The sequence below is a fragment of the Phocoena sinus genome, chromosome 2 (assembly GCF_008692025.1).
Source record: "Phocoena sinus isolate mPhoSin1 chromosome 2, mPhoSin1.pri, whole genome shotgun sequence".
Lineage (NCBI taxonomy): Eukaryota > Metazoa > Chordata > Mammalia > Artiodactyla > Phocoenidae > Phocoena > Phocoena sinus.
The window spans coordinates 173,228,479-173,241,701 of NC_045764.1; the positions used below are offsets into that span (position 1 = coordinate 173,228,479).

The 13,223-nt window shown below is 40.3% G+C and overlaps 1 protein-coding gene across 7 annotated transcripts in view; it reads left to right on the top strand.

Moving 5' to 3' along the window:
- The window catches only part of EML1 (EMAP like 1), a 150,753-nt gene that overhangs the window by 47,635 nt on the left and 89,895 nt on the right, over window positions 1-13,223 (top strand). For 5 of the 7 annotated variants that reach the window (XR_004348664.1, XM_032624243.1, XM_032624245.1 and 2 more), the window contains exon 2: window positions 10,239-10,421. The exons of the other annotated variants lie outside the window; for them this stretch is intronic. Coding sequence is in view for 4 of the 5 variants with exons in the window: in XM_032624243.1 (XP_032480134.1) it covers window positions 10,239-10,421 (183 nt within the window). In the remaining variant the exon portion in view is untranslated. The remainder of the gene's footprint in view (window positions 1-10,238; window positions 10,422-13,223) is intronic. 7 annotated transcript variants of the gene reach the window in all.

A 13,223-nucleotide genomic window follows, 5' to 3' on the forward strand; every position in this document is an offset into this window, starting at 1 on the left:
CCCAATCTAGTGAGGTTTTCTTTGATGAATTCAGATAAACTCTCCCATTCTGTGCTCCAGACTTCTGTGCAATGTACAGAGCTCGGAAACGGTTCGGCATTGGTTAAACCAAGCTTTGGGTTTTGTTGTTCATTATGCTAATCAGTTTGGCCCCAGCTGAATCGGAATGTAAAGTCATTTGAACAACACTGGCCTTTTCTGTGCACGAGAAGGCTGAGAGCCTCAGGCAGCTCCCACTGCTGCCAAGAAGCCTCCAGTCTGTTCTCCAGAGTCAGTTACCTGCAGGAGCAGAAGTCAGTTCCCGACAGGTTTATAGCGGCGGTGCTGCAGGATTTGATGAGCACTGGTCTAATGGCCTGGGGGGAACTTCAGCCGTCTCACAATGGAGGGTCTCTTAAGCAGATCAACATTTCGGTTTTTAATCGCTTGTATTTGAAGGCAGATATTCAGGTGGTTAGGGTTTTGGTTTGGGGGTTTTGAAAGGGTTATTTTGGGTAAAATATTAAAATTAGACTTTTTCCTAGGCAAACTTGGCAATCTAATTAAAAAATAGAGTCTGATTTATGCGTTTATTAAAGCCATCTATAGTGCAGACTGAGGGCACAGGGAGTGCTGTTTCACATCATAATTTTGATAACGTGGAGCAGGCCTGCCTTGTCTTACTTGTAGTTTATATGATAGTGATTAGAAAATGCAACGTTGGAATGACAGAGGCCAACTTATTGACCTCCAGGACTGCTGGCCACCACTGTCCGGGTGCTCAGGTCCCATCGGTGGTGTAGCACCCTCTTCAAAGCAGCTGTCTAGGCCAGACAACCCAAAAAAGATCAGAGTAGATACACGACTCTATATGCCAGATCCTTTTATGACCTAGAAAAGAATTTCATTAACAAAACGCTAATTTCTAATTAATTTTCAGTGCTCTTTTGCGTCACAATGTTCAGACAGCACATAGAAGTCTTGACGGAAAAAATGTTAAACTTGAATTTGCTTTGGTCATCTGTATCAGTAATAATAATGACAATAGCTTACAGCTTACATTTTGAGAACATTTACTATATGCAAAAACAGATCCCAAGTGCTCTCTCTATATTAACTCATTTACTATTACGACAACCCTCTGAGGTAGATAACTGCTGTTGCTCCCCAAATGGAGAAACTGAGGCACGTCGTGATTCATAATTTGCCCTATGTCGCGTAGCTAGTAGGTAGTAGGGCTGCAGTTTGAACGCAGGAAGCTTGACGTCAGAGTTCATGCTTTAATGACTGAAGTACATGCTGGTCCTGCAAGTACTCTCCCACACTAACTTAGCTCTAGAACCGTCCCCCATCCCCCCCACCGCCTGCTTCCTGAGGCCGGAGACCTTCCCAGTTAGGTCTGCAACGGCCCAGGTTTGCAGTGACTGAAGGTTTTCGTCAGCTCTGTAGTTGCTCCCAGAGGGAAGACAGATATAAAATACTATCTTATCCTCCCCACTTCTCCCTTCCAATCAGCTTGACATTATGAAGTGGGACTTTCCCGCTTTCCCATCCAGGTCAAAGGACAAATGGAGAAATTTAACAGAACTACTGTCCATTCACAAGAAGTTATCTAGAACTTAAAGGATGGTCTCTGAGCAACCAGTATTCAGTTTTCATTGAAATATTTCTTTGCTAGATCTCATGGTATAAAAGCAACCAACTTCAGGCTTCCCTGGTGGCGCAGTGGTTGAGAGTCTGCCTGCCGTTGCAGGGGACACGGGTGTTCGTGCCCCGGTCCGGGAAGATCCCACGTGCCGCGGAGACGGCTGGGCCCGTGAGCCATGGCCGATGAGCCTGCGCGTCCGGAGCCTGTGTTCCACAACGGGCGAGGCCACAGCAGTGAGAGGCCCGCGTACCACAAAGAAAAAAAAAAAAAAAAAAAAAAAGCAACCAACTTCAACAAGCAAATATAATAACCTCTCATTGACAAGCCTTTATCTCACTTCAAGAAGAGTTTAAGACTTTATCTCACTTGAACTCTCAGAAAGCTGTTTTATTTATGTTATCATTCAAGAAAACTTCTTTTTTTGGAGAGAAATTCTATGTATTTTAACACAGTATAAGATGGATGTAACTACCACCACCATCAGGACAACATTTCCATCACCCCCGCAAAACTCCCCTGTGCTCTCTCCCTACCCTAACCCTTGGCAACCACCGATCTGTACTCCTTCACTATGGTTTTGTCTTCTAGAGAATATCAGATAAATGGAATCATGCAATGTGTAACCTTCTGAGACTGGCTGTTTTCATTCAGCATAATGCCCTTGACATCGTCCAAATCGTTGGCATGTACCAGTAGTTTGTTCCTTTTTATTGCTGAGTGGTATTCCACTATGTTGCATATACCACAGTGTGTACACATTTGAGTAGCTTCCAGTTTTTACCAAGTATGAACTGAGCCACTGTAAACACTGATGTACAGGCTTTGTATGAATGCGAATGTGCATTTCTCTAGACTAAGAGTAAGTGCTTAGGGTTGCTAGATCGCATGGCATTGTGTGTTTATAAGAAACTGCAAAAGTATTTTCCAGAGTGACCATACCATTTTATGTGCCCACCAGCAACGTAGGAGAGTTTCATTGCTCCCTATCCTCATTGCATTTTGTTTTGTTAATATTTTGTGTTTTAAACCGTTCTGATAGGTATGCAGCAATATCTCATTGCGGTTTTAATTTGCATTTCCCTAATGGCTAGTGACAGTGACATCTTTTCACGTGTCTGTCTTCTGTATATCCTCTTTGGCGAAGTGTCTGCTTGAGACTTTTACCTATTTTTTCTTTTCTCTCTTTTTAATCAGGTTATGTTCTTTCTCATTGTTGGGTTTTTAAAGTTCTTTATGCGTCTCAATCCACAGGAAGAGACAGAGAAAAAGGTTACCCCCAGGTTCCTAGCTGAAAAAGTGTGAATTCTGTATTATTAGTGTAAAGGATGGAGTACGCAGTTTTAGGAAGGGGTGGAGTGCGAGAAGAGGATTGTTTGTAAGTTCTTACCTCACAGTTTGATTTCTTTAAAGAAATATGTCTTGATACTTTTTGTGTGTGTGTGTGATACGCAGGCCTCTCACTGTTGTGGCCTCTCCCGTTGCGGAGCACAGGCTCTGTATGCGTGGCCTCAGCAGCCATGGCTCATGGGCCCAGCCGCTCCGCGGCATGTGGGATCTTCCCAGACTGGGGCAACGAACCTGCGTCCCCTGCATCGGCAGGCCGGACTCTCAACCACTGCGCCACCAGGGAAGCCCGATACATTTTTTTAAAGAGCTATATAATGTCTCTTCATAAAAGGGTAACAATTTTAGATATGTGTGACTGCTTAATAAGTTCTCTGGGTTATCAGATATTTAATACGTTATTCTCCCTCAGAAGTGCCATTGACACTTGACTCGACATTGACTTAAAAAAACATTTCTATGTATGAAACAATTATATTACTTAGAAAGTTGGCAGAGCTCGAATTTCAGGGCAAGACAGAATTATATCCAGTAAGTAGAAGTTACAAGATGGTAGATTTCAATTTCAAAGGCCATGATTATCTGAATATTCCTTATGCTTTCATGTTCCCATGTTTTGTTTAAATTGTTTCCTTTGCCTGGAATGCAAAGGATTCTTCTTTTTTTGGTTGTTTGTTTTGTTTTGTTTGGCTTTTTTGTTTTCACTTGGCAATTTATTTACGATATTGTCCATATTGCTATTTGTGGATCTTACACTTCGTTTAAAATTCATTTCAAACTGCACGAGTAGTACACACACACACATATATAAAATCTTCCTAAAACATTGTAATATTACAGGCAAGTCTAAATTTCTCTTTGACCACCACCTATAATCCCATACTTGCTGCATTCTTCAGAGATGACAATTTGTGCATATCCTTCTAGAACGTTTTCTATACATTTGCGTACATATAAATGAATATTGTAGAATACATATATTATTTTGTCTTTTTGAAACATGATTCTTTTTCTCAACAAGATGTCTTAGAAATTTATCCATGTTAGTACATGTGCTTCCATCTTGCTCTTTAATTAATTAATTAATTTATTTTAACATCTTTATTGGAGTATAGTTGCTTTACAGTGTTGTCTTAGTTTCTGCTGTATAATGAAGTGAATCAGCTCTATGTATACATATATCCCCATATCCCCTCCCTCTTGTGTCTCCCTCCCACCCTCCCTATCCCACCCCTCTAGGTGGTCACAAAGCCCCGAGCTGATCTCCCTGTGCTATGCAGCTGCTTCCCACTAGCTATCTGTTTTACATTTGGTAGTGTATATATGTCCATGCCGCTCTCTCACTTCGTCCCAGCTTACCCTTCCCCCTCCCCGTGTCCTCAAGTCCATCCTCTATGCTACGTCTGCATCTTTATTCCTGTCCTGCCCCTAGGTTCATCAGAACCAATTTTTTTTTTTTTTTAGAATCCACATACATGTGTTAGCATTACGGTATTTGTTTTTCTCTTTCTGACTTACTTCACTCTGTATGACAGACTCTAGGTCCATCCACCTCACTACAAATAACTCAATTTCATTTCTTTTAATGGCTGAGTAATATTCCATTGTATATATGTGCCAACGTCTTCTTTATCCATTCATCTGTCTGTGGACACTTAGGTTGCTTCCATGTCCTGGCTATTGTAAATAGTGCTGCAGTGAACATTGTGGTACATGACTCTTTTTGAATTATGGTTTTCTCAGGGTATATGCCCAGTAGTGGGATTGCTGGGTCGTATGGTAGTTCTATTTTTAGTTTTTGAAGGAACCTCCATACTGTTCTGCATAGTGGCTGTATCAGTTTACATTCCCACCAACAGTGCAAGAGGGTTCCCTTTTCTCCACACCCTCTCCAGCATTTATTGTTTGTAGATTTTTGATGATGACCATTCTGACTAGTGTGAGGTGATACCTCTTTGTAGTTTTGATTTGCATTTCTCTAATGATTAGTGATGTTGAGCATCCTTTCATGTGTTTGTGGGCAATCTGTGTATCTTCTTTGGAGAAATGTCTATTTAGGTCTTCTACCCATTTTTGGTTTGGGTTGTTTGTATTTTTGATATTGAGCTGCATGAGCTGCTTGAATATTTTGGAGATTAATCCTTTGTCAGTTGCTGCGTTTGCAAATATTTCCTCCCATTCTGAGGGTTGTCTTTTCGTCTTGTTTATGGTTTCCTTTGCTGTGCAAAAGCATTTCATTAGGTCCCATTTGTTTATTTTTGTTTTTATTTCCATTTCTCTAGGAGGTGGGTCCAAAAGGACAAAGGATTCTTCTTGCTTTTCCACCTTGTAAATGTTTTTATCTTTCATGGCCAACCCCCTACTTCTGTTTTTCCAAATACCATTAATATTTCTTCTCTGTGTTCAGTTATCACTCTGTGTATTTCTCAATTATATAACTTATCACATTGTTTTAGGAATTTGGGGACATTTGTCTTTTCCACCACAGAGAGAGCTTCTGAAGGGCTGTGAATCAGTCATCTTTACATGCCCAGAAACTAATTTGATGTATGCTTCATAAAAGATACCCATTTACACATTTATTCATTCATTTACCAAATATTTATTGAGTTCTTACTCTGTGTTACATATTGAAACAGAGAGCAGTGAACCAGCAAAAAAGATCCCTGCTTTCATGGAGCTTACACTTTATTGATGTTTTAGAGGACCAGCCTTTGAGTTCATTGATTTTCTTCATTGCTTGTTCATGTTTTATTCCATTGATTTCTGCTCTTTACTCTTTCCCTTTCATTTGCTTGATTTGGGTTTAATTTGCTCTTCTTTTTCTAGTTACTTAATGTGATAGCTGAGAATCATTGATTTGAGAATGCTCTCCTTTTCTAATAGAGATTTAAAGCTATTAATTTTCCTCAAAGACCTGCTTTACCTGCAACCCATACATTTTGATATGTTATATTTTCATTATCATTCAACTTAAAATTTTTCTATTTTCTCCTGTGATGTCTTCTTTTACCTAATGATTATATAGAAGTGTGTTGTTTAATTTCCAAAATTTGGGGGTGTTTCCTTGTTCTCTTATTGTTTTTGATTTCTAATTTATTGTCACTGTGGTCAGAGAACATACTCTTTCAATCTTTAGGTTTATTCAGGTCTGTTTCATGGCCCAGAATATGACGTGTCTTGGTAAATGTACCATGTACAGTGCTAACATTGGCTGTAGTTTCTTATACATATCAATTTAGTCAAAGTGGTTTATAATGTTATTCAGATCGTCTGTCTTTACTGATTTTTTAAATTAGTTGTTCCGTCAGTTGCTGAGAAAGGGGTGTTAAAATCTTGAGGAATAACTGTGGAATTGTCTGTTTCTCACTTTAATTCTGTCAATTTTTGTTTCATGTATTTTACTTACTAATTTTTTTAATTCAATTTTTAAATTTTATATTGGAGTACAGTTGATTTACAATGTTGTGTTAGTTTCAGGTATACAGCAAAGTGATTCATTTATACATACACATATATCCATTCTTTTTTCAGTTTCTTTTAATAGTCAGTTATTATAGAATATTGAGTAGAGTTCCCTGTGCTATACAGTAGGTCCTTGCTGATTATCTGTTTATTCATTATGCATAGTAGTGTGTATATGTTAATCCCAATCTCCTGATTTATCCCCCCCCCCCCACTTCCCCTTTGTAACCATAAGTTTATTTTCAAAGTCTGTGAGTCTGTTTGTTTTGTAAATAAGTTCATTTGTATCACTATTTTTAGATTCCACATGTAAGTGATATATGATACTTATCTGACTTACTTCACTTAGTATGATAAACTCTAGGTCCATCTATGTTGCTGCAAATGGAGTTTCATGTATTTTAAAGCTCTGTTATTGGGCATATTTTCATTGCCTTTCTGATAAGTTAATACTTTTTCATTATGAAATGTCCTTCTTTATAGCTGGTAATACATTTTATTTGACATCTATTTTATCTGATATTAATATTGCTACTCCAGCCTTCTTATGCTTACTATTTGCATGCTATATCTTTTTCTCCATTCATTTACTTTCAGTCTATCTGTGTCTTTGCATTTAAAGTGTGTGTCTTGGGCTTCCCTGGTGGCGCAGTGGTTGGGAGTCCGCCTGCCGATGCGGGGGACACGGGTTCGTGCCCCGGTCCGGGAAGATCCCACATGCCGCAGAGCGGCTGGGCCCATGAGCCATGGCCGCTGAGCCTGCGCATCCGGAGCCTGTGCTCCGCAATGGGAGAGGCCACAACAGTGAGAGGCCTGTGTACTGCAAAAAAATAAATAAATAAAAAATATAAAGTGTGTGTCTTGTGGTCAGCATATAGTTGAGTCTTGCTTTTTTTCCCCCCCTGAAATTCTCAAAGGAAGAAGAAAAAGGAAAATGCAAAAAGAAAAAAAGTCTTGAGCTCCTTCAAATATTTATCATTTCCAGTGTTCTTCATTCTTTTCTGAGGGTCTGAGTTTCCATTTTATGTGATTTCCCTTTACTCTGAAGAACTTCCTTTAACTTCTTGTAATGCAGATCTACTGGCAATAAATTCTTTCAGTTTTCATTTATCTGAAAATGACTTAATTTGCCTTCATTCTTGGAGGATATTTTTGCAGGATATAGAATTCTGGATTGAATTTTTTTTCATCCAGTACTTTAAAGATGTGGCTTCACTCTCTTCTAGTCTCCATGGTTTATGACAACCAGCTATTAATCAGATTATTGTTCCCTGTATAGTTATATATGTTGCTTTTCTCTTGCTGCTTTCAAGATACCTACTTTATCTTTGGTTTTCAACAGTATGATTATGATAGACCTTGAGGTGGTCTTTTTGTGTTTATTTTGCTTGCTTTTTGCTTAGCATTTTGTAATTTTACATTTCTTTCCTTTATTGAACTTGGGATGTTGGGGCCATTATTTTTCAGATATTTTTTTCTGTCCTGCTCTTTCTCTTTTTATATTCCAATTAAATGTATGTTGGACTGTTTGAGATTGTCTTAACAAGTCCCCAGGGCTCTGTTAATTTTTTCCCTCTGTGTTCTTCACCTTGGATACTTCTGATTGATCTGTCTTCAGATATCCTTGGTTTTTCATCTGTCATGTCTGTTAATTCCATTTAGTGAATTTTTTGTCATAAATTATATTTTTCAGTTCTTGAATTTCCATTAAGTTCATTTTTCATTTCTATCTTTCTGCCGATACTTCTCACTTCTCTCTGAAATTTTCATTCATTGAAAAAAATACTGATTTTTACATATAGAGGATAGTCTTGATAGCCATTTTAAATTCCTTATCTGTTAGTTCCAATGTTTTGTTCCTTTTGGAGTTGGACTCGATTTATTTTCTTTTCTCTTGAGAATGTGTTCCATTTCTTGATTCTTAGTATGTTACTAATTTTGGATTATATCCTGGACATTATGAATGTTAAGTTATGGAGATTCTGTATTCTAGTATTTTTTCTCTGACAAGTATTGTTTGTTTCAGTGGGTACTTTAATTGGGCTTGAACTGCAAGCTCTGCTTTGAGTCTATTCCATGCATGTGTGATTCACAGGTCAGTCAGAGATATAAAGAGGTAGAGTTTGGGGATCCCCTCTCTAGTTTTTTTTTTTCCTTCTGGGATTTCCCCACTCTTTTTAGTGTTCATGGTTTTCAGACTTCACTTTTTTATTTTTTAAGGACAAAAAGGCAACAGGGTTTTCTGAGTGTGTCCTCACCCCCATTGTATACAACATTTAGCCCTGGGCTCAAAGCCGTGAAAAAGGGAGTTTACTTGTATAGTTCCCCATCTCCCTTCTACCAAGTGAGTGCAAACTCCCACCAGAGTCTATATGCTTGTGTCCACGCTCCAGTACTTCTGCTGTTATTTGTATAATTTCCAGGCTTAACAGTTAACCTTCTGCAGCGGGTGCTGCCCAATAGGGGTTTCTCATACCCGGAAGCAGAAGAGACTCCCAATACATGTTAATTGGGAGACATAGACAGGAAGCAAACAAGCAAGATGATTCTAGGTCATAGTGATGCTATGAAAGAAAGAAAGAAGGTAGACATGACTGAAAGGAACAACTTAAAGGAACAACAACTGAAAGGAACAACTTAAAGGAAGGTTATTAGCAAGGTTCTCTGAAAAACTTCCATTTGAGTTGAGACCGAAAGAACAGAACTTGATCATGAAAAGAATCTGGTTGAGAAATGCTTCCGGCAAAGGCAACAGCAGATAGCAAATCCCTAAAGTAGGAGAGAAAGGGCAGTGTGGCTGGAGCATGGGAAGAGAGGGGCAGAAGGATGTAAAATGAGGTTGGAGAGGTAAGGAAGATCATGACGGGCCCTGGTAGACCTTGGTAAGGACCTGGGAGTTAGTGCCTCTAGATAAGAAACTATGATCACTCTAGCTGTAAGGGTGTACTTACCAAACAGATTTGACCACTCCTATTGCTTTGCCCTTAAGAGTCTTGACTGGAAGATAGTATGGCCCTGTGATTATCTGCACAACCTGTCAGCATCGCTGGAACAAAAGCTAGAAGACCATGCAGTCAGTTTCTGCCATGTGGGAAGTTGTAGTACCTGTGTTCTAATATCCACTCTAGTTCTGAGGTTCTCTGATATCACGGAAAAGAAAATGGCCCGAATCTACAAACATATCATGACGATTAAAACCACAGTTTAAAAAAAACATGAAAAGCACAAACCTAGAGAATGAAAAGATGGTAGCAGAATGAAGCAGTGCAGTTCTTCGTAATTTTAAAAGATTTCACACGGGGACTTCCCTAGTGGCACAGTGGTTACGAATCCACCCGCCAATGCAGGGGACACAGGTTCGAGCCCTGATCCAGGAAGATCCCACATGCCCTGGAGCAACTAAGCCCGTGCGCCACAACTACTGAGCCTGCACTCTAGAGCCCGCGAGCCACAACTACCGAGCCCGCGTGCCACGACCACTGAAGCCTGCGCGCCTAGAGCCCATGTTACAAAACAAGAGAAGCCACCACAATGAGAAGCCTGCACACAGCAATGAAGAGCAGCCCTCTCACCACAACTAGAGAGAGCCTGCGCACGGCAATGAAGACCCAATGCGGCCAAAATATAAATAAATAAATAATTTTTTTAAAAAAAAGATGTCACGTGAGATCTGCCTACAAGCAGTGGTCTCCAGCTTTTAAATGTTGTTGTGTTACGTAATAGCAACGTGTTGGTGTGTGTTTCTTAGTCTGGTTTCTCTGGGGAGCAGCTGAGACTCACTTGCCCCTTTCCCTCGGTCTAGATGACAGCGCTTCTGCCGCCAGTAGCATGGAGGTGACGGACCGCATCGCCTCCCTGGAGCAGAAAGTCCAGATGCAGGAAGACGACATCCAGCTGCTCAAGTCGGCTCTGGCCGATGTGGTCCGGCGGCTGAACATCACCGAGGAGCAGCAGGCCGTGCTCAACAGGAAAGGACCTACCAAAGGTGGGCATTCGAGACTCACGGGAATGGCGCTGGTGGCACATGGGGTTTTTTTTCTTTCATTCTGAGTATCCTTATTTGTTAATTTGATTGAAGTATAGTTGATTTAGTGTTGTGTTAGTTTCAGGTGTACAGCAAAGTGATTCAGTTGTACATACCTATATATCTATTTCTTTCAGATTCTTTCCCCTTATAGGTTGTTATAAAATATTGAATATAGTTCCCTGTGCTATACAGTAGGTCCTTGTTGGTTATCTATTTTATATACAGTAGTGAGTCTATGTTAATTCCAACCTCCTAATTTATCCCTCCCCCTCCTTTCCCCTTAGGTAACCATAAGTTTGTTTTCTATGTCTGTGGGTCTATTTCTATTTTGTGAATAAGTTCGTTTGTATCATTTTTTTTTTAGATTACACATAGCAGTGATATCATATGATATTCATCCTTGTTTGGCTTACTTCACTTGGTATGATAATCTCTAGGTCCATCCATATTGCTGAAAATAGCATTATTTCATTCCTTTTTTATGACTGAGTAGTATTCCATTTATATATATACCACATCTTCTTTATCCACTCCTCTGTCCATGGACACTGAGGTTGCTTGCACGTCTTGGCTATTGTAAATAGTGCGGCAGTGAACATAGGGGTGCACGTATCTTTTCGAATTAAGGTTTTCTCTGGATATATGCCCAGGAGTGGAATTGATGGATCATATGGTAGCTCATTGCAGATGCTTGCTCCAGCAAATATGTTGCTCTCTTAATATTGACAGAGAACCCAAGCTTAGAAAAACAGTGAAGCAGCCTTAGGATTGTTGAAATCATCACACAAAGTGTGACAGTATTTTTTGGCCGGACATTGGTGAATTGTAGCCCAGCGGTGCACAGTTGTAGGTGACCCGTAAATGCTGGTTGAGTCAAGGAAGGAATGCCCACAGTGGACCAGAGAACTGTCATTTATCCAGACTCTCTGGGATAGAGAGAGCTTGCAAAACAAAACCGAAAGCCAAAGCAAACACAATTCTTTCGGCCCCTGTGGAGGCTGTTTCACCTAGAAACTTTTGGCAACTCTCATCTCTTTCTCTGTCCTCAGTTTAAAGATTTTTATTTTATTTATTTAGTCCTTTGGCTGCGTTGGGTCTTCATTGCGGTACGCGGGCTTCTCATTGCGGTGGCTTCTCTTGTTGTGGAGCGTGGGCTGTAGGCGTGTGGGCTTCAGTAGTTGTGGCACGGGCTCAGTAGTTGTGGCTCGCAGGTTCTAGAGCACAGGCTGAGTAGTTGTGGCGCACAGGCTTAGTCGCTCCGCGGCATGTGAGATCTTCCCAGACCAGGGCTCGAACCTGTGTCCCCTGCGTTGGCAGGCGGATTCTTAACCACTGTACCACCAGGGAAGCCTGTCCTCAGTTTACACTGTTGTCCAGTTCAACACAGCAAACACTTACTTGATCACATGCCACATGTGAAGCTCTGAGTTGAGGACTGGGACCCAGAGGCGGGCAGGCCCGTCCCTCATTTGCTCAGAACCCTGAAGCTCATCGCCAACTTTCCCTCCGCCTTGTAGCGAGTAAGCTCATTTGGGGCAAAGCCTCCTGTTTATTTTAAAGCCCTTTTTCTTTTGTCCAGAAGATCATAGCCTACAACAGAATTCTGTACCTATAAATAGTGGATTTCTGGCACATTTAGATCACCATTTCAGTTCCCAGTGGTGCCTGGAAACAAAACAAAAAGCAATATTTGTGCTTTAAATAACGTTGTAGTGACCCTCTTCTTACAATTTTGGAAATAAAACGCCTCGTAAAAGCTTCTCTCCTAGTTAGTGCCCTGACGTCTGCTTTCAACCAATATGCATTGCTCATCTTTTGCCAGAACGGCTTTTCCTCATGGCTAACTCTAGGAAACAGAATTCATCTTGGCTGTAAAATTCCTTTAGTTAAAACATTTTGAGTCTGCGGCATGTAAATGTCCCCTTAAAATTAACTTTCTTATTTTGTTTGGATTTAACAAATTATTTCACAGTTACCATCTTTTCCTTGGAGTCAGGAGAAGGTACTGTCTTGATGTTGCATATGTTAGTTTTTTCTCTGGTCTTGGATCCATTTTCATACGTTTATGGAAAGAAATCTATTTCCTTGTCCTTCAGGATAACTATCACTAGCTCCATGTGAGATATACACACTGGGCGATGTCTACATTTCGAATAATCTTTTTAAATAATCTTTTTCTCCTAAGTTACAAAGCAATTAGGGTGTTTTAAATAGAAACCAGGTTATTCTAGGTATTCTTGACCTACTCGGCTTTCCAAAAATAAATCTGATGACTACCTATCCTAAAGGGTACATTTGAAGTCGCTGCTTTATATACAACTCCAGGCTTCTAAAACTTCTATTTTTAGAAAAAGGAGGGGGAAAAATAATACAAGGGGACTGCCCAGGAGTTTTATTTTCTTGATTGAGGGTAAAGTTTGAATTTTGGAAACTTTTAACTTTTTTTCATAGTTAGATCTGATGTTTCTTTATAACATTATTTTCAAAAGTGAAAATAAACCAGAGCACGAGAGCCAAAGTCACACCAAGAAACAGAAAAAAGATTGTAAGAGAGCTGGTGAGCGGCGTGCCCTGAATTCAGTGGGCTGTGGGCCCCCCTACTTCATATGCAGTTAGAGGGTGGTGGGAGCAGAGGGGAGAAGGGGGAGTGATTCCGTAAGAAGCCCTGGGTCGCTGCTTCTCTTTCAGAGAGTGCCACGTTGGCATGGTATGTACACCCCTATCTGGACAGCTGGCACTCCATAGCCGTGGCTTAGTTAG